Source organism: Astatotilapia calliptera, chromosome 17 (genome assembly GCF_964374335.1).
Source record: "Astatotilapia calliptera chromosome 17, fAstCal68.1, whole genome shotgun sequence".
NCBI lineage: Eukaryota > Metazoa > Chordata > Actinopteri > Cichliformes > Cichlidae > Astatotilapia > Astatotilapia calliptera.
Genome location: NC_137438.1, coordinates 37453599 through 37480708, shown reverse-complemented (window position 1 = coordinate 37480708; position 27110 = coordinate 37453599). Strand labels below are relative to the sequence as shown.

At 41.0% G+C, this 27110-nt stretch overlaps 2 protein-coding genes across 11 annotated transcripts in view; one reads left to right on the top strand and one right to left on the bottom strand.

The window, feature by feature from the left end:
• dnai7 (dynein axonemal intermediate chain 7) lies at positions 1-10962 on the top strand. Of its 3 annotated transcripts, XM_026148228.2 has the most exons (17): positions 1-60; positions 1371-1388; positions 1582-1660; positions 2673-2761; positions 2872-2976; positions 3064-3201; positions 3439-3573; positions 3678-3781; positions 4574-4762; positions 4839-4945; positions 6751-6911; positions 6992-7151; positions 7224-7438; positions 7533-7691; positions 8482-8595; positions 10156-10214; positions 10647-10778. In XM_026148228.2, exons 1-16 carry the CDS (start codon positions 16-18, stop codon positions 10165-10167), a joined length of 1830 nt encoding a protein of 609 aa, XP_026004013.2. In that variant the 5' UTR covers positions 1-15; the 3' UTR covers positions 10168-10214; positions 10647-10778. The 3 variants fall into 3 exon arrangements, with proteins under 3 accessions (XP_026004013.2, XP_026004011.2, XP_026004012.2); XM_026148226.2 differs by lacking the exon at positions 10156-10214 and having other exon boundaries at positions 10647-10962; XM_026148227.2 differs by lacking the exon at positions 10156-10214 and having other exon boundaries at positions 41-60; positions 1506-1660; positions 10647-10962.
• Positions 10963-11014: 52 nt separating this feature from the next.
• lrmp (lymphoid-restricted membrane protein) overlaps positions 11015-27110 on the bottom strand; it is a 29899-nt gene continuing 13803 nt past the window's right edge. For 2 of the 8 annotated variants that reach the window (XM_080291941.1, XM_080291940.1), the window contains exons 20-40: positions 26138-26190; positions 23959-24058; positions 23159-23339; positions 22142-22223; positions 19239-19285; positions 19038-19126; positions 18776-18912; positions 18070-18154; positions 17938-17980; positions 17827-17854; positions 17362-17502; positions 16831-16965; positions 16599-16746; positions 16295-16338; positions 16120-16185; positions 15458-15516; positions 15111-15209; positions 13992-14117; positions 13089-13115; positions 12352-12500; positions 11015-11790 (exon numbers count right to left, since the gene is read on the bottom strand). In XM_080291941.1, coding sequence (XP_080148067.1) covers positions 11648-11790; positions 12352-12500; positions 13089-13115; positions 13992-14117; positions 15111-15209; positions 15458-15516; positions 16120-16185; positions 16295-16338; positions 16599-16746; positions 16831-16965; positions 17362-17502; positions 17827-17854; positions 17938-17980; positions 18070-18154; positions 18776-18912; positions 19038-19126; positions 19239-19285; positions 22142-22223; positions 23159-23339; positions 23959-24058; positions 26138-26190 — 1982 coding nt within the window. In that variant the 3' untranslated portion in view covers positions 11015-11647. The remainder of the gene's footprint in view (positions 11791-12351; positions 12501-13088; positions 13116-13991; positions 14118-15110; positions 15210-15457; positions 15517-16119; positions 16186-16294; positions 16339-16598; positions 16747-16830; positions 16966-17361; positions 17503-17826; positions 17855-17937; positions 17981-18069; positions 18155-18775; positions 18913-19037; positions 19127-19238; positions 19286-22141; positions 22224-23158; positions 23340-23958; positions 24059-26137; positions 26191-27110) is intronic. The other 6 variants (XM_080291942.1, XM_026148219.2, XM_026148223.2 and 3 more) reach the window with 6 other exon arrangements.

The following is a 27110-nucleotide window of genomic DNA, read 5'->3' as shown; positions in this document are numbered from 1 at the left end:
ACATAGCAAGTACGCATGCGTATAGGTTGCCACGGTTACCCAGACGCGCGGACGAACATGGTGAGGGTTTTTCCCCTCTATTATTTCCTTATAATAGACCAACTTAAATATTATTTTTAAAGGTCTATGTGATTACAGGCTACCAGTTAGCGCAATTACGTAGTAACCTATTAGTTTACTGTACGAAATACAGTTTCGTAGTTCTTAACTTCGACACTTTCTCTCTCTCTCTCTCTCTTTATATACAGAGGTGGCAAAAGTACAGACTTTCTTTACTTAAGTAGAACAACTAAGTAGTACAGATACCTGGGTTAAAAAAATGCTCCACCAATAGTTGAAGCACTGAAGCAACTGTTTTACTCAAAAGAGGAAAAGTACAGGCTCTGAAATGTACTCCAAGAAAGAAAGTAGCTCTTTGTAGGACAATTCTAACAAGGAAACTGAACCTCCTGCTATATTAATATAATATCATTATACTATTAGTACATGATAACACAAATACAATAATCTAAATTAATACAATAACATAAATTATAATCCCAGTGAATATGCCCAGTTTGAATGTGTTATATAGGACCCAATGCAGTGGAAAGGAATATTTAAAAAAAGAAAAAAAGAAGCGGTTTTCTGTTGCCTCCACATTTAAACATTAACTCTTGATTTTAAAGTGAGATTCAGCAGGTGGGGGACACTAAGATCTGTGGAGTGGCTCAGCAAAGGGAAAAGAATTACACCTCATAATAATGTCTAATGTGAGATTCAGTAGATTTTATTTGTGTACATGCTGTGGTCAGCTGACCTGCTGCTCTTTGTGAATTTACACAACTGAATTTAGCAAGATGTCAGCAGTTTTCACAAGATGTCCTGGGTGATGTCCATCCTCTACACTGACACGGACACCACTCCTCTACTCATTAGATTGTCTTTACAGTAGACAGTATAAAGTTCAGTGAATTAATCTAAACATCATCAGCTTAAGTGTGAAGTTATTTCACAGTCTTTTCTCTCCCTGTGAAATAAAACTGTAAATAAACAGTCTGTGTTTTAGCTGATAGAAATGTTGAATTTGAAATTACCTGCCACTTAGCGCTAGCTAGATTATGAAGTTCCACTAACACAAAAGGTCACCTGCACTACTTCTGGAAATGTAGGCAGTAAAAGTAAAAGGGTGTCAGAAAAATAAATAATTAAGTAAAGTACCTGGATTTTCTACATAAGTACTGTAACAAAATATTTGTATTTAGTTACTCCCCACCTCTCTATATCTATCTATAGTGTATATAGATATAGATAGATACATAGTTTCTTGAATTTCTGTTGTGAAACATGACATTCTGTAACTTTCTCTCTTTTTTTCCTGTGAATGAAAGCTTCCCAAGAAACAACAGGTATGAGCAACAGGCAGTCAGTACATCGTCTGTCTTTGACAATTAGACACAGAACTCAGCTCAAGATACACACAGGAAGCTTCCTTACTCTCTTTCTCGCTGCTTCGTTCTCTTCAGCAATATATCCATTTGCTAGTAGGTACACACTGAACTGTCACTGTTAAACTACACTTGCAATGCTCTGATGCCACAGAAGAAGGCCGGTAAGGTGTCCAAGGCTCAGAGGACAAAGCGGCAGCAAGAGGAGGAGGAGAGGAGACTTCGAGAGGAAGGTGAGCAGTCTCTCTTAATTTAAACCTCCAGTGTAGGCGGCGTTTCTGGCACTGAGACTTTAAAGGGAAATTGACTTTTAAAAAAATGAATCTGTTACACTTTTTGAGCTTCTCTCAAGATTTGTTCATTGTCATTATGTTGCTAGAACGTAACAAAAATTGCAATGGTGCTCTCGGTAATAAAGAAAATGTAGAAAAGATAAATAAGATTTACTTAAAAAAAGATAAATGCAGAAGCCTTTAGCAGTCTTTAGAGTAAAGTGACTGGATGTGAGTGTTCGTGCAGGTGGTCCATGGGGAAGGGCAGGTGGACGGATGGCTTTCACAGCTCTTGGAAAAATAGCTGTCCCTCAGCCGGGTGGTAGTGGTCTTTATGTATCTATACCATTTCCTAGATGGCAAAGGTATGAACAGTTCGTGTCCCGGGTGAGTGGGGTCAGCAGCAATATGGCTGGCCTTCCTTTGCAGTCTGCCAGCTTATACTGAATTGAGGTCTGTTAGCTGCTTAATGTGTCTTTGGAGGATCCTCTCAAAGAACTTCATGATGACTGGGGTCAGTGCGACTAGGCAGTAATCATTTAGGCAGGCCACAGCTGGTTTTTTTTTTTGGCACAGGCACAATGATGGAGGACCTAAGGCAGACAGGGATAGTATAAAGTTGCAGAGACAGATTGAAAATGTCCAAAAAGACCCCAGCCAGCTGGTCAGCACATGTCCTCCCTGACACCTTTTCCGGTTTTGCAGCTTTGTTAGTGTTAGTTCTCTTCAGAGAACAAGTCACTTAGTGGAGCTGCAGGATCAGGGGCTGATGCTGCTCCTCTAGTTGAAGGGGAGCAACGGTTGCACCTCCATTAGTGTTGTCAATCTGGAGAAGAAACTGTTCAGGGTATCAGGAAGTGAGGGATCCCAACTGATCTACTGCTCTATGTAGCTGTTTATGAGTAGGAGAGATAGGCGCTTGTTGGTGGATGTGTTCTCTGTTAGCACTGTATCTGTAACATGTACATTGTAGAGGAAGCCCGGATCAGGGCAGAAAGAGAAGAACAGGAGAGAGTGGAAAGAGAGAGAAAGCAGAAGGAAGTGGAAAGGCTTGAGCTAAAGGTAAGAGCCCAGTTTAATATTAACCCTAAATGAAGCATAAAAGAAGAAATGTACATACACAGAAGAGTACTTGGGAATGCTTTGTGTGCTTGGATGTCTTTCTCTGACAGGACCTAGAGCGCAGAGAGGCCGAGTTGAAGGAACTGCACCATCTACTGGAGGAAAATCATACTGCAGTAACCAAATGGAAAACTGAAGCTGTGGAGACAGCCAAGGTGTGGATCCACAAGCATTCTGTCCAGTAGATATGGACATTTTCTTTTTCCCTGATGGATTTCTGGCAGTGTATGCTTTGTGTCCAGTGGGAGCGATACATGCGTTGCGACGGTGCACCAGACCCAGCAGTACAGAAAGAGATGAATACATACATGAGTTTATGGAGAGATGACCCTGAGGTCAACATCACGCTCGTGCTCCAGCAGTGTAATCTTGCTCTGCAGGTCTGTATGTGTTTGTTGATCAATGACAGTAAGGTTATTTTATTTCCCTATTATCAGATAATAACCAGCAACAATTTTCTTTATGTTAACTGGCAATAATTAAGTGATAATAATCAGGATGAAAAATTAAGCACAGGACAAAAGTAGCTCGAGCTATTAAAAATAGAGGTAACTAAAGCCTTGTCTTCAAGTGAGTTATCTGCTGTGTGTTCTAACATAACAAATCTGTTCTTACAGCTGGTAGATGAGTTGGAAGATTTCCTCAAAGATGTTACAGATCCCCAGGAGGGCCAGAAGTACCAGAAGGTTCTCATAAATTTGCAGGAGCTAATTCACTCAAAACACCACCTTGCTACTGAAGAGATCCTTAAGGTACAAGATACCTGATTATTCCTATGATAACACATCAGGATGCAGTTTGATTTATAGTAACAATATAGCAATAAGTCCAAAACCCTGCGTGTCCATGGTTTCAGAGTGCCAGTGAAAACGTCAGCACTGAGACAGGCAACATGCAGACTGTGATCAAAGATGACAACATTACACTATGTCTCTGGGCCAACCTCAATAAGATTCCAAGGTTTGTTCATAAAGCTATCATCTTAGAATTTCATTCTGTTATATATCCACTGTTACAGTGGTGGATGCTCATATTAAAGTTTCACATGGTGAAATCAGTGTATGTGTAAGGAATCTCTTTGAGTCAACGCTCACACTTCAGACTCTTCAGTTCTAGGAGTGAGCACAGAAGCTCAACCCTCTCTTTAGCAGCCATTCAGAAGAAAGTTGGTTTAAGTGAGCGGGAAGGAAGCCAGACAGCGGTTAGACAGACAGACCAACTGTCCGTCTGTCCACCCATCTTCTGCTGCTTATCTAGGTTTGGGTTGCAGGGGCAGCAGTCTAAACAGAGACAGCCAGACCCTTGCCAACTCCTCCAGTTCATCTGGGGGGACACTGAGGCATTTCCAAGCCAGCAGAGAGACACTAAAGACATCTTTTCAGCATGTTCTAGGTCAGCCCAGGGTATCCTAGTAGGACATGCCAGAAACGCCTCATCATCTCATCCAGCAGCAATGGGCTAATTGTCCACGAACTCCTGAAACCCCTTTTGAACAGGGGGACCACCACCATGATCTGCCAAATGTCGCTGGCTCCCACATTTTCCTTCTGATGCTGCCCATCCAAAAATAGAAATATGGTGCTAGAAATGAACATCATTCCAACGTTAAAGAAAGTCAATCATTTGTAGCTGTGCCTTATGATGAAGATGAAATTTGTGGACAGTACCTAAACACAGACTTGTACAAATGTTGCCTGTAGGTACACAGGCTGATGTTTTATTCCTCTTTGTGTTTCTACCTGGTCCATCCAGGTTTAAGAGTGTCAGCTTCAGTGAGGCAGGCCTCAGCTTTGAGCTTCCCAAGCAGCTGGCTGTGAGTGACATTGCTGTGCGCATCCTCCACACCCGGTATGACCACCTATCTTCATTAGCCAGGATGACTCATCTGAGAACACACACACTCAGCAACAGGGTCTACCCGGCGATGCAGTCCACCCAAAGGTTAGGCGAGAGGGAGGTAAGATGAAAGCTTCTGTTGTGGGTTCCTTCATTTACTGGGTTCTTTTCCTTCCTATAGAATGCACATCTCACAGAGTGCAGCCAGTCTGTGGTCAAGGAGGAGCAGTCCAGAGCCGGAAGAGAGCCAAGTGAGCCACGTCCAAACACTGATGGAGGCACTTGATGGTAAGATGGTCTTTAAATACAGTGGGGCAAAAAAGTATTTAGTCAGCCACCGATTGTGCAAGTTCCCCCACTTAAAATGATGACAGAGGTCAGTAATTTGCACCAGAGGTACACTTCAACTGTGAGAGACAGAATGTGAAAGAAAAAAAATCCATGAATCCACATGGTAGGATTTGTAAAGAATTTATTCGTAAATCAGGGTGGAAAATAAGTATTTGGTCACCTCAAACATGGAAAATCTCTGGCTCTCACAGACCTGTAACGTCTTCTGTAAGAAGCTTTTCTGTCCCCCACTCGTTACCTGTATGAATGGCACCTGTTTGAACTCATCTGTATAAAAGACACCTGTCCACAGCCTCAAACAGTCAGACTCCAAACTCCGCCATGGCCAAGACCAAAGAGCTTTCGAAGGACACCAGGAAAAGTATTGTAGACCTGCACCAGACTGGGAAGAGTGAATCTACAATAGGCAAGCAGCTTGGTGTGAAGAAATCAACTGTGGGAGCAATCATCAGAAAATGGAAGACATACAAGACCACTGATAATCTCCCTCGATCTGGGGCTCCACGCAAGATCTCATCCCGTGGGGTCAAAATGATCATGAGAACGGTGAGCAAAGATCCCAGAACCACACGGGGGGACCTGGTGAATGACCTGCAGAGAGCTGGGACCAAAGTAACAAAGGTCACCATCAGTAACACACTACAACGGCAGGGAATCAAATCCCGCAGTGCCAGACGTGTTCCGCTGCTGAAGCCAGTGCATGTCCAGGCCCGTCTGAAGTTTGCCAGAGAGCACATGGATGATACAGCAGAGGATTGGGAGAATGTCATGTGGTCAGATGAAACCAAAGTAGAACTTTTTGGTATAAACTCAACTCGTCGTGTTTGGAGGAAGAAGAATACTGAGTTGCATCCCAAGAACACCATACCTACTGTGAAGCATGGGGGTGGAAACATCATGCTATGGGGCTGTTTTTCTGCCAAGGGGACAGGATGACTGATCCGTGTTAAGGACAGAATGAATGGGGCCATGTATCGTGAGATTTTGAGCCAAAACCTCCTTCCATCAGTGAGAACTTTGAAGATGAAACGAGGCTGGGTCTTCCAACATGACAATGATCCAAAACACACCGCCCGAGCAACAAAGGAGTGGCTCCGTAAGAAGCATTTGAAAGTCCTGGAGTGGCCTAGCCAGTCTCCAGACCTCAACCCCATAGAAAATCTGTGGCGGGAGTTGAAAGTCCGTGTTGCTCGGCGACAGCCCCAAAACATCACTGCTCTCGAGAAGATCTGCATGGAGGAATGGGCCAAAATACCGGCTACTGTGTGTGCAAACCTGGTAAAGACCTATAGTAAACGTTTGACCTCTGTTATTGCCAACAAAGGTTATGTTACAAAGTATTGAGTTGTATTTTTGTTATTGACCAAATACTTATTTTCCACCCTGATTTACGAATAAATTCTTTACAAATCCTACCATGTGGATTCATGGATTTTTTTTTTCACATTCTGTCTCTCACAGTTGAAGTGTACCTCTGGTGCAAATTACTGACCTCTGTCATCATTTTAGGTGGGGGAACTTGCACAATCGGTGGCTGACTAAATACTTTTTTGCCCCACTGTAAAAAGCAAGCACATAAACTAAACTCGTTTTAAAAATACATATCACACTATGTCACAACTAACTCTATGTCAATGATTATTGTAAACTTAGCTTAGAAAGAATGTGTTTATTTCCACAGACAAATTAACCAGCGGTTCTTCTAAAAGCCTTAATGACAGTTCTGTCTGTCTGTTCACCAGTCAGGGATCCGATTGGTCCCCCGGAGGAGCACACAGTGATCAACCCTGTTGCCCAGGTGGTAGACTTGATGGAGTACACACCTCTGGGTGGAGTATTCTACTATGATGCGTTTCACCTCCCACCTCAAATTCAATATGCCCATGGCTGGAAATTTGTGCAGGTGAAGTGATAAGGGTCTTCCAGCTAGCATGAGATCAAACCTCACTTGTACTCAAAGTGCATGCCTGTTTTTGTTTGTAGGTGTTGAGGACAGGTATGCAGGTCTTCTCTTATCAGGCTGAGAAGTCTGGTTTGGATGGCCACGAGGCTCTCCCCTGTCCTCTTATTGGGGTGTCTGTGACACTGCCCGACTCTGTTGTCTTCTTGGAAGCTCCACAAGTGGCTCGCTGGGATGCTGCAGGTATACCACACTCTGAAATACATCTGAAAGACCCCACAAAGTCAAAGATATTGAAACTGTCTACTCCCAAAGGTAAGCAGTGGAGGATGGATGGTATCACCGACATCTCCTATGATGAGTCTGAGGCCAAAATCTCTTTCAAGATGGACTCCTTCCAAGCGTTTGCGCTGATGCAGAAAACCTACGCCAACCTTCCTTTTCAGAGCTGGGAGCTCCGGCCACTGGGCCAGGACTCTGCTCTCTACACTGTCAACGGGGCGTTCATAAACATCAGCATCACTATTCAGGTAAGACGGCAGGAGCACTGTGGACGCAAGACGCAGGAAATAAACAGGAGATGTGGCTTAACTGTTACAATTTGTGCATCTGTGTCACTGATAGGATAATAAATGTATGCTGCAATCAGAGCAAGAGGGGGGGCTCTCTCACCTCATCGGAAAGTGGATGAGTGGCTCGGACCTGCAGAAGGCCATGGTCGACGCTGGGGTCAACATCTTTGTGAATGAATACGCGCACAAATACGTCAGCAGCACTGCCAAGGTCTGCAACACAAAACCAAGATGCTAAATTTGAGACGCTAATATGAGAAGCTTAATAAGAATCCTTCAAAGATTGAAATGCATTTTATGAAGTCAAATGGGTTTCAGAATGGAAAAATGGACTTGAACGCCCCTTTAAATGAGGAGATTGAAAAACAAGGTTCGGCTGATATTTCACATGGTACCCACTATTTAAGCAGCTCAGACTACCCCCAGTTGTTGTGCATCTTTTCATTCATCTGACTGAAGAAGTGAATAAGTGCTTTTCATGTCACCAATTAGGGCTGTCAACATTAAGGCGTTAATGCGTCATGACGATTAAAATTTTTAACGCAATCAACCCATCTGGAGCGCAGACTGGACAAACTGCCCAAAATGCATTGACAGAGACATTTCAGGGATTTTGAGTCATTCTGCGCTCCAGATGGGTTGATTGCGCTAAAAAAAAAAAAAAAAGTAAATAGCGTTATTTGCGATGACTGCGTTAGCGTTAGCATTGACAGCCCTACACCAAATATAAATGACTACAGACGGAAATGTCAGTTAGCGTGTGACTTGGTTGGTGAGATTTTCACCTGATGGTAGCATTACGTTAAAAGGTTTGAACCAAAGTTTGTATTACACAGTGCATGTAAGTGTCCCATGAAATCATAAGATAAATACGTTTTTCTGCATTTACACAGGGCTGCCTGAAGCGGTCCTGATATGTAGTTTTAAACAACAATTTAATTATTGTGTTTTTGCAGTATTAAGAATTACGAAATGATCTGTGGGGTTTCTGTCCTCTTCAGGACCCACTCACACAGCACGCTGCCTACGAACAGATGGCCCTCTTTTCCTCTGCCTGTGCATTCTCGTGGAGCAAGTGGAATGCTAAATGTGGAGCTGAGCATCTGGTCATGCAGGTACTCTCTCACACATAGATACACTTTATGCAATGTAGTATTTTACTCCATTATCTACTTAAGGCCTCAGTCACACTAGAGTAAAAATAGAACGGCTACCTCTGTGCGAGCAGGAGAAAAAACTGTGGCTGGTGAGTGATTGTGCTGAAAATAATTTTGCTACCTGGGAATGACCACAAGAAGTTGTGGGGACCACTTTTGGTTGCAAGGAGATTCAGCATGTTGCCAGGTGGGAGGTAACCTGTCTCTGCCTGATTCGGACCGACTGCAATCCCTCTCAAAGAGATTGGTGAAGGTTTGCGATTAATCGCCATCCACTTTACAAATGCAAACATGCTGTAATCAACTGGAGTCAGTCTGTACCAATTAGCACGACTGCTACCTGATCAATTAATGAACCAAGAAAACGTGAATTACTAAAGTTTGTGCCAGAAAATTTTGCATAAACTGTGCTGAATTTTAAAACTAAAAAACGTGTTTAGTTATTTAGAATGGGAGGTGGACATGTTTTCAGAACGATTGCATAATTAATACACCCGATTGGCTCAAAGTGGAGAGCGAGACATAACTTTGGCTCCGTCCTGTCATTCTTTACTCAGTCCTCTGAGTGTTTAGAGCTGAGCCTCGTGTATTCCTGCTGTGCAGTAACACTGGGATTTAATTAAACAGCAGAACTCAAAGAAGCATCGGAGGGAGGCGGGGGAGATGTTGGACAAATGATGCATACAAGGATGTGTCTTGTTTTGACAACCTATCATTTTTATTATAATGGGCAGAGCAGGTTTCAGTATTCAGGGTTTTAGAGATTTGAAACATCTCTTTAGAAATGTTTTCTCAGCAGTGTGCAAAGACAGGAAATTTTAAGGTTTTCTTTTACTTCCTTAATAGATGCATTTACATAACATCTCTGTCAAAATGCAGCTGTTTGGGGACTGTGTTAGTTTAATATGCAGTATGAACAGCGTTATCCTCTCTACTCGAGAAACTGGCAAACGCAATTCAAATATTTTAAATTACCAGAATTAAATCCTGTGTCTACTTAGTGCTACTTGGCCAGCTGTACCACTTTATGGTACGTAGAGTAAAGTGAGGTGAATGTTATCTGTATCTCATTACCATTATTTTTCTTTTTTTTTTTAACTTTAAAACTCCATGTAGAGGAGGAGGCATCTTCTTCCATGTACTAAGACCAACAGCAGACGTTCAATTTGAGAATTGATAAATAAGTGAACACGTTTTACAGAATCATGAAGCGAATGAAGGTCAGGTTAGAGTTTACCTTTTAATTGAGAAGTCTAGTTGGTCTTACCAGCTGCACCACAAATTGTGTGCGTAACATTTGTTGAGCGATGCCTTCAGTTTCTAACTGCAGGATGTGTGACAGCAGCTCTGTTGCATAACACCAATTCAGTTTCACACACTGCAGAGAAGCTCAGACAGATGCATGCATTTACACATGTAGCAGAGTAACAGCACATTAACACAGACGGCAAACAAACATATTGAGTCTCCTTCGGCCCGGTCTTGTTTATCTGAATTGCTTTCTGTTTTCTGCCCCAGGCTCTGCTATAGAATCACATGTCTGATGCAGACAGCAGTAGATTTGAGAGCTATCACAGGTAATTGTGGTATTATTGAAAACCCGATTTTATGTAATTGTCAATTCACCCTCCCCCCGCATGTGGTCTCAGACCTGGGCCCGGTCTCTGAAGCAGCCATTTCAAAGTCAAGGACACGGCACACAGTTGCAACAATTGTGGTTTGGCTGCAGTCTCCAATTACCATTCTCTCTAGTGCAGCTCTAGATTAAAGCAGACTACCACCTGGGTTCTCTTAACATCAACCTTTACGCAGCCAGAGATATGAAAAAGGTAAAACAGTAGGCTTTTTATAGAACACGAAACCAAGAAGCAAAAGTGATATTAACTTGTGACTACCTGATTCTCACCAAAAGGTTACTGACCATAGTTGAGCAGACAGAACAGAGATGAAATTGGCTAACATTTAATATGCTTTAATGTTACATCAACTTGCAAAACTCTCTTTGCCAGGTGTGTGAGCACCACAATCCCTCCCCCGTGCCCAAGGACTCATGGAGTCTGTACCTTCTGGGAGCTCAGAGGAGTCGAAAGCTGGCGATCACAGAAACAAGTGAAGCTTTTTCTCCAGATCATTATCCTGGCAGCGAGTTTCACTCCACCTTCATCCACTTGCTTCAGGACACCATGAGTCCTGATGGCGTCGCTCGGACCAGAAATTCCCATCATTTGTTTGTCGACACAGTGCAGAGCCTGCTTTGTGCCACAAGGCCCCTGATGTATTCATAATCCCAGTGAAATAAACTTAAAAATGCACGACTAAATACAACAACGAGAGAGCTGAATTTGAATTGTACACTTGGATACACATAACACACATCTTCTATTGTAGAATTGGCTACTTTATTTGTGAAAAGATCCACGCATCTCCTTTGGAACATACAAAAGTGTATGAAGTTGTGGCAACCACAGCAAAAACTTGAAGATGGAAAATACAAAAAAAAAAACAAACAAAAAAACGTTTGTGTTGAAACTGTAATAATGCAGAAATACAAGTTAAAACTCATAATCACATTTTCCACTCAAAACTAGCAAACTCATAAATATAGACTTCATAAACACTTAAGAGTTTTATTACCAGTGTTTAAAGAGTTAAGTTATAAACTGTCCTCAGCAACCGATGAGGTAAAATTCCATTAAAAATGCTGGTATTCTCCTGCATCCTCAAGTACATAAAATGTGTTTAAAAAGCCACAGGTGGAGCAGCTCACTGAACAGCTGAGCAGCACTATCACACATGCATACACACAGATAATCTTATTTAGCAAACATAATGTGATGCATAAACTCCTCTATGGGGTTAACTATTCCTGAGGCCAGGCCTGTGCTGTCGATGCAAGTCTTATAGGAATTTGCAGGCACAGTAAACATCCCAACAGCCTCTGCTCTCCCAGTGCAATAAATATCTCTGGAGGGCTGATGAGCACTAGCACCATCGACCCTCAGGACTTCGACTAGACAGGGGGCTGGCCATTGTACCGGAGCCCTGTGTAGGGCCACAGCAGCTGCTGGATGGTCATCCAGGAGTCCCCGGTCCCTACAGGGGCTGCGTCTACGGCTGGCTGCATCACCAGGCTGGCCAGCAGTGCCAGGAGACCTAGGCAAATAAACAATGATAACAATAAGAATCCTTTGTTTAATTAAGAAAACACCCCCACTTCTGCATGGATAACAATCTCTGAATTATTGATGTTTTACTTGAATGTTACAGCTGTGCTATTGCTGGGTACCTTGATGCAATTTATCTGAAAAATACTAGGTAAAGATTTAAAACGCACGGTATCAAGAACAAAGTACAATATTGGTGTCAAATGCATATATGGCAGTTTTGATTTTGATGGCACATTTTCAGAAAAACTGAACAGGGGGCGATATTAAAAACGCAGGTGGAGGAAGATTTTGCAATTAGACCAACTATCAACAGGTATGTAAAGTTTCATGAATTTCCAAGCATGCTTAGGCCCTCAATAAAGGAGTTTATTTGCCAAAATAACTTTACCATTATTACACAACTTAGGGGTTGCCAAAGCATCAACGTTGAGACTTCAAGGTGGGGGCATGACAAACGAGTGGAAGATGTCACGGTCTGTCCTTTATATACAGTCAATGGAGTGGTTCTCCTAGGTTTAAACCAGTAATGGTAACAAAAGGAGCCTACCCGCTAGGAGCACCATCATGGCTAGCCAAAGCCAAAGACCCCTGCCACCTCTGGCTACTGCTGCTGCCGTCCGGGAACTGGTTAAACTATGGGACAGAGACTGGGCCGCTCCTGGTTCTGTAGATGTAGGGCTGGATGAAGGGCTAGGCCTAAAGAAAACGAAATAACGTTATGACACGAACTAGGTAAGACATGGTTACTACGGGGAAAAAAAGATAAAATGTTAAAAAGATAAAGCGAAAGACTTAAGTTACCAAAAATACTTGTGACGTAGTTAGCTTATTTCAGGACACTGTCATGAACACAGTAAAATCTGTTGGTCATTTGTGGTAACTTAATTACAGCAGGCAGTAAATTAGCTGTGACTTGGCTAAAATTACAATTTAAATGCAGTTAAGTGCATTAAACCACCCATCTTATAACTGCATCAAAGCACAACCATACACATCACTGTTAGCATAGAAAGATGTCAGCAGTTGTTAATAGCAGTTGGCACTGAGCTGGATTTCAGCATTAGCTTATCAGGCAAAGGCAACAGATAATTTTGGCCTGAGATCTGTCAACAGCAGGAATGCCGCTTCAATTTAGAGTCCGTGCAAGGTCGTAAGTGGCCTTTGACTGGCACTCCTTCCATATAAACATAGGCCTTTTGCATGCATTAATAGTGTTTTCCCCCCTTAGACAAAGTCAGAATCCACAATCACTTCCCACTTTGTATTTTCTCCCAACACACTTACAGCATTACAAAGAGCTCATCCTGATTCCTGAGAGATGTAAAGGGAGGAAAAGAGGAAAGGATAGTTCAGAACAACACCTGATCTGCATAGTTTGCATGATCTGTCACCTCACGAAAACAAAGGAACAGGCCAAGGTTTGCACATAAAACAGGTGGCCGAGCATGTTAGTAGATGACAAAAGCAAGCCTGGAGAACTTGGACTGGTTATCACGTTGAATCAAAAAAAAAAAAAAAAAAAAATGCAGAAACAAGTCATAACACAACACATAAAAAAGCATGCATTAAAAAGAACACATCCAAAAACAAACAAAAACACACAAAGTCTCCAGCTGAAGGAAATGATGAATTTCAAACAAAAGCCTCTGAGCCCCTTGAGCATAGAAGCTAGTCCAGCACAGATCTACATCATGAAAGAGTTTCATCACTTAGGTCCCACAACGTCCTCAAAGTTTTGAAACAAAAGGATGTGAACATCAGATGTTAAAGACACATTACATTTCTGGTATTAATGATACTTTGACCCAGGCCTCCGTTATCATTATACACAGCAGCAGGGCAGTGTTGACCAAATAGTATAAATGGGGATGGTGTCTTAAAATTGATATCATCATTAATGCCAAAATGTTACATGACTATTGATTTATGATGCAATATCTCTATACAATCACAAAATTTCAGTAACTAGTGAAAGTTCATAAGTGGCAATGAAGCGGTTATTCCATTCTAAAATAAAAACATTAATATGCCACTTATGAACTCTGATATCACAAGACGTTCAGGTTACAACTACTGGAACCTGAGCACAGCCAAATGATCAACTCTTTCACCATGTGTCAGTCTCTTGGTTTGTTGGCAGACAGTAGTGCTACCGTACGGTAGCGGTGGGCATTTAGTTGGACTAACGTCTTAAGGGGCAGAATGAGTGAGGTGAGTTTGCTGCCCAGCTCACTGAGACTGGACCTCCTCTCCACCACTGTCTCCTCCTTCTGCTCTTCCTCGGACTGGCAGTCTGTGTTGTTGCAGGCTGTCCTGTGGGCATGCACGGGTTAGGCATTCAAACAAACTTTTGAGCTGCACAATGACATATGACCATTGCTACAAAACCACAATTTTGTGTGCACACATGCCAAAGTCATGCATATGAAGCTAACAAAAGCAAGCAGAGAGACACCCCTGTAGCAGTCATGGAATTATATTCACCTCCTGCAGACCAGTAATTTCTCAGACATGAAGTCATGTTTGAAATTATAATTTGTTTTGCATGAATCAGTTCATTCCCAGCAATGCAGAGTATATGCTTAAATATAGCACAAAGCCATAAAGCAATTTCACAACCTTTCAGTTATTTGGAGATTATTCAGCGCTTGACTTCCATCATCTTTAGCATTAGCTTTTACATTAGTTTTCCAAACATGTGAAAGCATACGGTGCCCCATAAGAAAAACAAACATGTCACAAATGTCCACAGCAAAGATGTGTCACTTCAATATTTTGTCTTTTTTTTGTCTTCTTTTATTTATTAGTACTATTTGTATTTTATCTGTTCTATTTATATATTAATTGGCATCTGTGTGTGGACAGCAAAGAAAGAACTTCATTGCACAAAGAAATGCCTTTTTTTCTTTGGACACATGACAATAAACACTTTGAATCTTGAATCATATAGAAAAGAGGCTTCAGACAAATACTTTCCCAAGCAAATGTGGATGGACCAGATGCATGAAAGATGGCTGCTGTGTGGTTTGCTGTCTCTGCGGTTTGTGCTTTCGACTTTGTTTCTGCTAACTAGCTTCACTATTCTCTTTTTAATACCCACAAAGTCAGTCAGCACTCTCTCACTAACAAAATTCTCTTGTTTTGTTCTCAATAACATCTGCTGTTGACAATCAAAATTATTTCTGCATAAACTTATACTGTAACCAATATTGCACCTAAGAGCCGCCATTTTTATGCATCAGGGTCTGCGCTAAAAGAACTTTGGTGATGCAGCCAGTGCAGTATCCTCCTCCTCACACGTCTTACCCCTTCATCACAAGCGAGGGCTCTTCAGTGTCGACCCAGGGCACAGAGCTACTAAAACGTTTGAGTGGGGGACGCGCTGTGATCTTCCCTGCCACATTCCTGTAAACCAACGTTATCACATAGGGGCATAACAACAACAACCCTCAAGTCATGATGCAACAAGCCTTGGTGGAATTAATAACCAACCAGAACCCTCAAATCTTGCTGTAAAAGGAGTCCCAAAAAAAAAAAAAAAACCCACACTGCCTTTATATACAGAGTATACATTTTGTTGTAACTTAACTTGAAGATAATTTAACACACACACACACACACACACACACACACACACACACACAAATACCCACCATGGGGACCGTCTGGTCAGTCGTTCCGATTCAACCTCTGAGCCATCTTGTGTTTTGGACTGTGTTGGGGGGGACAAATCAAGCCATCATGAAAACCATACTCTTAAATAAAACTTAACCACAATCATATTTTGTCTGAATACATTTTCTGTATCAATGCTCTGCTTGTTGCTCTTAGTTCATTTAACTTTCCCTACGTTTTACATGTCAAGGACAACTGCAGTTTGTCTAACTACAAATACAGTCCAAGTACAGTGTGAAAATGTAATTTAAGTTTCTCTTTACACTATTATACCTCCTGTCATTTTATAGAAAAAGCACACCTAAGAGAAGACTGCTTCACAAACACCTTTGAAATTTATTTTATTTACATTTTAAATAACTTGTGGACTACAGAAAAACTACAATTACAAACTACAAAATGCCAGCCTTTGCAGGATACCGTCATCCAATGAGCTAGCTAGCTGCATTCCACTTGATCCAAAGTTCTCAGTTTCAATAATTACTTAAGAATGAATGATTTTCAAGCTGAAATATTGAGTTCAGACTTTAAAATATAAGGAAAGCTGCATCTTTGGAAATTATACATACAGTGGAGAAACAAAAACATAATGTAACATATTTCCAATGTGATGATGTAGAGTCTTGCAACTGATACTCACTGTGTCAAAATGCATGTTGCCTGGGCCAGCACGAGAAATTGTTATCATGCTGCTCCGCCGGGCTGTCTATGAGAGCACGCGCGGTGGTGGTAAATAAATATTGTAATTTACAGGATTAAAAAACAGTCAACAGAAATTTGAATAAATGATCATGATGAAATTGTGTGTAATCCACCTTGTTGTACTGTGATGACTGTTTCCTTCTTTCACGGAAGTCATCTGGAAAGAGGAACATATAGGTTACCCTTGCATGCAAAATATCACATGTATCACAATCTACACAGACCTGATTCCTGAGTCTCTACTCTAGTGAGTATAGTGGTTCATGTGAGGACAGCTACAAAAGCATTCATTGCAAGGCCCAGTGCATATTTGGCATTTAACTTGGTATATAAAAAGTAATTATGAGTTTGCAGGAGTTTACAACCTATTGTATGCTACGGTCAGACTTTGTATGTCTAACAGAAAAAGGGTACAACCTTTTTCTGTTTGTGATCCAAACGACCTCTCATTCTGCATGAGCGTCTCCCGCAGTTCCAGCAGCTCAGCATGCTCTTTGGTGTACAATCTCCTGAGGTTCTCCACGTGCTGAATCATTACCTCCACAGCCTTTCCAATACGACTCTCCTGCAAATCCCAAACAAAGGAAACCATTGAATAATGAAAAAGTTTCCTTGTTATGCAGAAAACATGTTTAAATTCTCCACTTACCTGATGAATCGCTCCTAGCATCTCAGAGCGACTGGACACCCTAGTCATGGACTGGATGAGAATATCCAGGTTTTTCTGGAGCCTCTGGATGATCTCCATTGATTGGTTGTCATTGTCACAAAGAGGACTAAGAGCCTAAGCAGAAAAAAAGGAAAAGTGAAAAGAGAGCTGAAGAACCAGCGAGAAAATATCATACAATTTCCTCAGTTTATTTTTTTATTTCAACATATACATTTTCTTATTTATATTATTATTATTTACATATATTAAATAAATCGTACAAAATACATTAAAACCATTGTCCACATTCCCTCCACTACACTTCGAAGCTCTCGTGACCTTTGCACCTGTCAGCCCTTTTACTCAGTGAAACCAATAATTACACAATATATTGTAACTTCAATCACACTATGTTTGTGCAACAACCCTCTACTTCATTTACTTACAGAGTTATCACAGCTACCAGTGGTACTTTAATAACAAAGGAAAAAAAAAAAAAAGAGTGTGCGCTCAACAGCTGCACACACACACCTGCAGTAAGCCCTGACAGCTGGACACTTCTTTGCGGACGTTCTCCTCGGCTAGGTCACGTGACCTCTCCTCTAGCCTGAGCCTCTTCTCCAAAGTGAACATGTCACACTTAAACCCCAGTGCCAGACGCTGGAACTCTGCCTGAAAACAGAAGAGAGGCACTTTAGTCTGAAAAGAAGTACCCAAACACCACCTCAAAATAGTATAAAGTACATTTCCATACGTTCTACCTTAACATCGACAGCGGTTCTGGACCAGCAGAAAAGTTACACCATTGAAGTTGTGAAACTTCCACATGCACACACTTCATATTTCAAGAGAATTTAATAGACTTGATGAAAAAAAATAGTTATAAAGTAAGCAATAAAGTACTATAAAGTAAAACTTACTAGCATTCTACATGGACACACCATTTTTTTACAAGGTTAAAAGGCAAACACGTGCAGGATCCAGTGGTATACATACCTCAATCTCCTTATCACTAGGTGACAGGCTGTAGACAGAAAGACAAGATCAGAAAACTTCATGTGCATACGAATGATTTACAGATTATGTTGGAATGATAAGTTGTCTTACTTGTTCTTATCTTTGAAAGTGTCAGGAATGACTAACATCTCAGCTATAAGGAAACCAAAAAGCGTGCATGCAGTCATTCAAGTCCATGAATATTAAAAATGCATTTTAATACAAGAAATATTTTAAACATACTTTCCGTGTCCGTGGCCATGCTGGCTACATTTTGGTCCTCCTGAACCTTGTGCTCCTTAACGGCCTCCACGGTGCGAGTCAGCTCCTGCAAGATCGGTACAAACATTCCAGTCTCAGTTTCTTTCTGGTCCCGCTTTGCTTCAGAGTCCGATTCTTCCATACTCAAATTCTCTTCAACACCAGTATTTCTCATGGATTTCACTACTTTTTACATAATGAATTGGAGCTGAAGAGTCAACACAGCTGGTTGTGCTCTAGATTCTGAATGATCCGATCCTGAGTAGAGGTAAAACTCAAACTCTCTTCCTCCCTCTCTCGTGGTCATAGACAAGTGTTCACATGCTTACACGCACACACTCACTCAGCAAGAAAAGCTGCATTTCTCTTCACGGTCCAGTCAAATGTCACCTTAATGGTGCCATCTTACAGCTTTGTATTTCAAAATGCTGTAAGATTTTTATTTTATACATTTTAATTTGTTTTTTGTTTTTTTTTTGTTTTTTAAAAGATAGAATCTGACTACATGTGGTGGGAAAGCTAAAAATTTAAGATATCCACTACCTTTCTCCAAGGCCTTAAGAAGAAAACTAAAGTTCAAATTACTTTAAAAGTAATATTTATAAGTGGAGTTAAGCAGTTAAGAGCAAAGTCAGTGTGCAGGTCTTACTAGTTCTCGCCTATTTTTGTCCTTTTTTCCTTCACTAACCTCTGAATGGCTTGGACCAGAGACCGTACTGGCCATGCCACTCCCTGATTGACTGGTGTGTGTGACAGATGATGCCGACTGAGGAGGACTGCTGTCAGAGAGGGTGGTTAGCTTGCTGCTGATGAGCCGGCCTGTCCCTGGAAAGAAGACTTGCTGTGTGGGTGGTTAAAGTTACACACAGACGCACGAACAAAAAGCATAGCCATTTCTGGTTGTGGTTCATTTCTTGTTCCAGCACGCATATCTGTAAATAGTTCTTTACCTGCCGTGCTGGGCTCTGCTTTTGGAACCCCAGCTGCACCGTCCTGCACAGTCTCCTCTTCTTCCACCAGCACAGGTAGCAGGCTTGTGCTTGAAAATATATACTTTTACTTACACAGTATTATAGCAACCTACACTTTTACGTCTATTTATGGTATTTTTTGAAACAAAGTTTTCTCCAAGCTGACGTTGAACCACTCACCTGTCCTCAGCTGGTGATCTGCTGGCCGACTGGTCCTGGCTTAGGCTCTAAGATGGACCGAATTAAAAGCGACAAAGAAAAGGATGAGAAAAAACACAAGGTGGCCTTGAAGCACATTTTCGGTCCCAAGAAATTGTTAAAAGCTGCATGCACATAAATGTTCGTGTACATGTAGCGTACCTGTCCCATGGCAGTGAAATGCTATCTAAGCTGTACAGCGTGTGGAACAGAAAGACTGGATTGATTCCTTATATAATGTGGAGCTACATGGAGAGCTCTGCTGTTTTATGAGTGTGTGTTGCCGAGAAGAGTGCACAGTTAACACTGGCACAGTGCTAAGTAGTGGAGGCGGACTGTGTGCACACAGTTGTATGAATACACTCATACAACGTAGCAAGGTGAGAGCTCAGACCAAAGCAGTAGGATATTGTGTAATAAGTGTAGATAATATGACTTCTGACACAACTGCTTCTTTATTTGGCTGCTGCTTTAGGGGTCGCCAGAGCGAATAATCCCAGCGCAGCATCCTCCTCGGTGACAACAGCCAAATTTGAGCCCTACTCTCACCACCATGTTCCTGTCTTTTCTACTCTGGCTTCCTCCAAAGAGGCCTTACTCCTCTCCTCTTCCTTTGTCTTCGGCCAACTGTAGCACAGTTTTCACCGACATCCTGTTGACCAACAGCACTGGAGGTGGTCCACATCATGAAACATGCGGATGTTTGCAAACTTTTACATCAGAATCCCTTCCTGATGCAACAGTCTCCTTTTATTTGGACTCTCAACACCATTTTACACCCAAAGCAAAAGGTGGAAAGGTTTGAGGCGTGGCTGCAGGGGAGGCGATACATCTGAGCTCAAACAGCTCATCACACCTCCCCGGCATAAAAGGAGAATGAACTGGGTCCCGATGTTGTTGTTGATGTGCGCGGCTAGCTGCTGGGAAGCTGCAGCTTAGAGTGTAAAGTTACGACAACCGGAGAATAAAAGTGCAGAAAGGCGTTGAAAATGTGGTCGGGTCTGTCACGCATCATTTACACTGCCACTGAGTGACAGGAAGTGTGCACTCTGGACACTCTGGTCTATCACAGGGCTTCTCAAATTACTCTCGTGCTGTGAGGTGAAAAACCACTACAGCACCACACATTGTGAATACATTAATCTGATTAAACGTTCTTCTTGTGGTGCTAGATTTCCAATTTGTAATGCTGCATTTAGACTTTAGACCTGGACTTTCCAGGATCTGCAATGCTTATCATCTTGCAGCAGTCTACAAATATCTCTAAAAACAATGCCTGAAAATGTAGAGTACCGAACAGTTTCTGATGCACAAGCTGCAGCACACCATTCTCATCATTGAGAAAACCTTTCGGTTGCGAGACAGGAGCCCCTGCTCAGTGCAGCGACACGGGCTTAGGGGTGAAACCTGGACAATCCGCAAGCAAAATCTGCACCCTTGATGATGCTGGCAACTTTTGCTTCTTTGGCCTAGGACGGTGACGGTGTCAACATTGGGATCGATGAACAATTTCTTGTAAACTTAGTACGAAACAAGTTTTTAAATTCAGTTAAATTTTATCATTTCTAAACATGCTGTGAGTATCTTTTTGCAGTTATTAATCAAAGAATGAACAGTTTGACATTGTCAAGTCAAAAAGTCCTAAAAAATAAACAATGATTGATCAACAAAATAAATGTGTTTATTCATTTGTTTGTTTTTTTCATATTAATCTGGGAAATTTTAGACTAGTCAGGTTTTCGCATGCTGTGTCACATCCAATTGAAACTAAATAAAAAGTGCCACTATTGGGATAAATAATATGGTTGACTTTATTTATATTCTTGTTGTCAATATGAACGAAGTCCTATGAAAATGGATTCATTTACAAGTAAAATTACAGTTTGAATATATTTGAATAATAGGGTTCAAATAGAATACTCAACTTTAAAAAAGATAAAAGGCCCCAATTCTTAGTTATAAACACTGACCTGGCCATAAAAATAAAAACAATCACTATCTCTCAGTAGGGTGGCAGGCCATAAAGTTAACATCAAGTAGGAGACTAAAAACAAACCGACAGATCTGGCAGAGAGCAGGACGTACACTAGCCGTGGTGAAACAACTCAGACATCCATGGTTCCAAATCTCCAAACAAAGGAATGTAATTTGCAAAAATGTACTTTTAAAACCCATTCATCTGGACACAGAAGTCATTCAAGACCAACCAATAAATTAAGAGGTAAAAATAACTAATAAATAGCAGTCAAGTAACTGTGTAACTAACTTGTTGAGCAAAAATGCTAAAGAACACACACGTTCAGATTGTGATTAATTATATTTGAGTTAAATTCTTGTTTAAAAAATTAAAGACTCTGTTCTTGAGATCTCATATCTAATACTTTTTCAATGAATACAAAACTTAATTTTGTTTTGATTAAGCTACTATGTATAAACTTCTTTGCCTGTAAACTTTACCGATTTCAACATGCTCTGACAGATATTAGATTTTTCATCGTTTTTTATGAACTACACAAACCTGAGACATCTTGAAGTAAAGAACTTTAACACAGACTTTGATGAGCAGTATGAGGTATAACACACTTGCCTTGTATGTTAACAGAGCTGAGGGAAGCTGACAGTCAAGCCCATAACTCCTGATGTAACTAGCTTGATCAGTCTGATCACATACCTTTTCACTTTTCTAAGGAAAACCCAGCCCCTGCCCAGCCTGTTGAACTCCACCTCCCTTTATAATACACCTTCACTGACTCAACACACACAAAGTTGCAAACAGAAAAAGTGTGTCAAAAAGAGGAAGGGGAAGTAGTCATGAGTGGGCGCTGAAAAGATGAGAGGAAATTGTTTTCATTTATGCATTAAAGCACTTCTCTTCTGCTACTAACCTTAATATAGCTCATGTCTCCGGCAGTTGAGTCCACCTTGCCTCTCTTCTCTTCTCCTTCGTGGTCCACACTGGTTGGCTGGCTGCCGACAACAGTTGAAAGATCAGAGATCAACTTTTAGGTACTGTCCATTTTTGGATTCTTTATTGATATGCCTGATAAACTTTCTAGCTAGCTAATAACTGACACAGTGAAAGGCAGCAAGAGAGATGAGGAACAGACTTCATCTCTGTGGAGGTAGACTGTGCCTATGCAAAGCATGGGCACAGAGATACCAATTAGCCTTTGCACTCCTCCCACAGCAATGAAAACGCCCATTTGACTAGCAAATGTTGCCCAAGTCGCAGGGAAATGTTCAAACTTCATGAAAGACTGCTTCAGTTATGACTATTGTGACTACTGATAATTCCTTTCAAGTTCCAATTCAAAAGAGGCCGTTTATGCTGCTATGCAAGAATAACCATGTGAGACTGAGTGACAAAATTATATTGTGTACTAAAGAGACGTGTTTTCTGTGCCCCAGGTGAGGTTTACCAGTTCAGACCTCACACAATGATCCTTTTCAGTGGCACTGAAGGAAAAGGCTGACCAGGAAATGTTCATCTCCATTTCATACCAACTTTCACACTAGATGTGGTTGCAATTCACAATATATTCAAATTACCACATCACTAGTTGATCATCAGTGATAAGTAATCCTCTGGTTCTCTTCAATTTCATTATCATATTCTGTCTTTTGGAAATTCCCATTTGCACATTGATGACTCTCACTCTATCAGCACAAATAAACACAAAGTATCTTTGTTTTGCAGCTCTATCAAGTCTTGTGAACTGATTGCAACAAACTAGCCTCACAATTTAATGTAAGCTATTACAACTGTCTTTCTTGCAAACAACTTCAAAATTCTATTATTTGGCGCCCCCTAGTGGCAATGATAAAAAAGTCAATGACAGCAATCCAAGAGTCTTTTTTTTTTTCTTTTTTCCTGGTAGCAAAGTCAAATGTTTGTCAGTCACCTCTCAGTCTGGCTAATGGTCTCGTCTGATCCAGGTGAGGTGCTGTTGGGAGAAACCATATCAGCTGCTGTGGGAGGGGTGCTAACAGGAGTTATAGTTTGGTTCTGATCAGGTGAGTTTCTCAAAGTTTCAGCTGGACCACAGGAGTCAGACTGTCCATTTTCACAAGCCTCTGCACCTGCTGATACAAGAGCCAAAGTTAGTTTATTTATAGACTATCAGTATGAAGTAATGTGAATATAATAGGATATTTCACAATTACGAGTTTCTCTTTTGTAATATTTTGCATTTAATTCAGTTCAAACTGCGTGTAGTTTACAGTACATGAGCATTAGTTATAATTACACATATACAGAGAAACCATTTTAACGCATTAGTACCACATTTCCCCTCTCTAGGTCATACTTAACCACAATAATCATCATAAAAAAGTTAATTTTGCAACTTCCTTATCCAGTAAATAAAATAGGATAGGACAAAGATAACAAGAAACAGTAATGCAGGGTTTGCTTACCAAATACAAGTTCAACCAAAATAAACACAGCATAAGGTCATTAAAAACATAAGTGATGTGACTACTTAGTAGCATGTGATCATCTTGCACGATTTAGTAAAGCCTTGTCTTGTCTAAACAAACAGCATACCAAGCCATTCAGGAAATGACTCACTCTGGTTAAGGTGTAAATGCAAACAGTTGAACTGGAGTCTAGCTGACAGCAGGGGGAGAGGAAAGTGAAACAGAAAGATAGCAAGTAATCAGCACTTCAAGTGTAATACAGAGACAGAGGAGGAGGTCTTACCGTTATTTTCTGAGTGGGGCAGATCGGGGAGAGCATCCGCCTCTGGCTGTGTAACGCTGACAGCTTGTGAGTGGGAGCTCAGTGGTACCACTGCGTCTTCCTGGAAGGAAGAAAAAAAAAAAGTGCACACACGCACACAGAAATATTGACAAATATTCAAAAAAAGAGAAAAGGAGTGAAAAGATCAAATAAGCAGCACACTAAACAGCACACACCATATACTAAAACAGCAGGCACACAGTCAATAGAAACAAATCTCTGTCAAATGAGGAGACATTACATAAGTCAACAAAATCTTACAGATGACAGAAAGCACAAAGAGTCTGCCCCATCGTTGATGGGCTGCTGGAAAGACCCCCAATTACTGTCATCATCATAGAAATTCAAAAGCAAACATCACTTTCATAATGCTAGCATTGATGAGTGATTAAATTGGTTTTATCAACCTCACAGGCATGAAATTAATTAAACAGTGAGCAAGTGGGAAGAATTCATAACATGCAAGATAAGCAAGTGCAAGACGCCAAGATTATAGCTACTTTTCCCTTTCACATCAGTGTGATCGTAGCGTTTCATCAGTGACAACCTATATTTATTAAAAAAATAAAATTTAAAAAAGCAGTTTCTGTACAAGCATGCAGACTGCTGACTGTATGTAGAGGCTGTGAATAATATGTGACGAGCAATTTGGTAGGCAAATGACAGAAGAGGACAGGGAAAGGAAGGCAGAGACACTGTTTAATATCTTACATCATAAATTCTTATTTAGTGGAGTAAAAAACTAGAGACAGCCGTCAATGACAGGCAGAAGAAACTGAGATTTCAGCACATTCAAAGCAGTTATTTGCAGCTAAAGACCTTGAAATTTAATAAGTCAAAAGGATCCCTGAATAGGTAGACTTCAATGAAAGAGTCACTGCTCTTAACAGAAAGTTACTTCCATACAGTTAATATGACAGAAATATGCCGACAATGACCTCTGCAAAACTTCAAACACCACAGATTGTCACAAATGCTAGTTGCGTAATTATTATTGCCGTTGACCACAGCCAACTGATGCTGGGTCATCCAAACTGAGTTTGTTAATAATATGAAGCATTATATTACTTCATTGCAGTTGCATGTGACAGATATGGTTATATTTTCAACTGCAGCCAAATTAAATATTAACAACTTAAATGAACCGTGGAAGGTGCAATAAGCATCAAATCAGCTTAATGGAACCGTGCTGCTGAAGTCTCATCTACTGTTGGCAGAGTTGCTGATGATTCAGTGTCTTGCTCAAGAGATCAACATCAGTAATAGTTGAGAGTGGAGTGGGGAGTCATAGAGGAAAGACAGCCAGAGTAAATTGATTTCACAATCCACATTCTTCAGATAGATGGTTTACAAAAAAAAAAATCTTTTTAGTTTACCCCCTTTAAAGAAAGCCATCTATTGAATGGCGGACATGTATTCTTAACAGCAAAATCTGAGCAGGTATTCAGACAGGTCACATTACTCTAGGTCAGGGGTAGGCAATTCCAAGCCTCGAGTGCTGGTGTCCTGCAGGTTTTAGATGTGTCCATGATCCATCACAGCTGATTTAATGACTCCTCAGCATTTCCGAAGTTCTCCAGAGGCCTGGTAATGAACTAATCATTCGATTCAGGTGTGTTAACCCAGGGTGCGATCTAAAACCTGCAGGACACTGGCACTCGAGGCCTGGAGTTGGACACCCCTGCTCTAGGTAATCAAAGGTTTCAGATGCTAAAGTGTTAGCAACAGTCTCAGTTTTAGCTAGTCAGCTAAGGCGATCCCAAATTCCACGGCAATGCTTTTAGATCTCTTTTAACAGCTACATCTAATGATATAGGACATACTTATGTACCCATTTGTCACATGTGCCATCAAATATGAATTTGGCCATGTTGATTTTAATTAAAAATACATTTGAGAATCTTGATTACAAATATGTTTCAAGGAAAGAAAACCTGTTATTTTTTTTTAAATGGGGTTTCATTCTGCAACATCCCACCAAGATGTATTCTTATTTGGCTTCAGCATAACTTAACATTAGAGCCTGTTAACCAAGTTGTGTCATTTCAAGTGAATCTTTTGATCAAGCATAATAAGACAATAATAAAGTTAAAAAATGACCTTCAAATTCAAATGTAGTGAGCACCTAATTTCAATGTACCTGCAAAGGTTGACAGGTCACCTCTGGCTCTGACTCACTACAGGCTGCAGAACCTGGGACAGAGGGAAGATGAGAAAAAAAATGAAACAAAGAAATGAGAGGAGAAAGGAGGAGGCTGAGAAAAATGACAAAACAACGAGGCTGATCGCTGAGAACCCAGAGCCCTGTCAAATCCATCCTGGGGTTAATTCACAAACCAACTGCACTGTCGCCATAAAAGGTCAGACAGTCTATTATGTAAAGAACTGAGCCGAGGGAGGGGCAAAGGGGTTAAAATACCATCCATGGCTAAGGTGGCATTAATGACCACACTTGCACACTTGTTTTCTGTTTCTCGGCCTGCCAACCGCTCATGCAGACAGAGGAATGGGGATTACTGTGCTCACTTCATGGCCTCAGACCAGTCACACACCTGGCCATAGAAGGATCTTGAGGAAGAGAGGATTTCTCGTGCTGTGTTGACATACGCACACACACACATTCCCTCACTGAACCTTTAGAAGCCCAGGGCCACAACAACCATAGAAGGCAGGGGTCTGCTTAGAATGGCCTCAGAGATTGAGCATCCTTACAGTAAGACAGTGAGCGAGTACTGTACTGGTTCTAAAGGTAGCTGACTCCCATGAATTACTGGGGAATAATCCAGTTTATCTCACACACACGCACAAATAAATCAGCACTCAAAGACAATGGTAATCTGTTAAGAGTTTATCATATACAGCGTAGACTGATTCGTCACTGGAGGTATATGTGAATTCAAGGTCACTGAAAAAAATTGGCATTGTCTGTAAATGTTCTCAAATCAATAACCTGGTTAAACAACCTCCGTGTAGATAAAATATGCTGTCTATAACAACTTCTGCTTGGAAGAACACTTCAGTTAGAGTTTTGCAAATTAACAAATCATTAGCTATAATTTTAGATTGGAAAAGTTCCCATTCAAACAATTGCTTCAATACTTTCTTGCTAAACA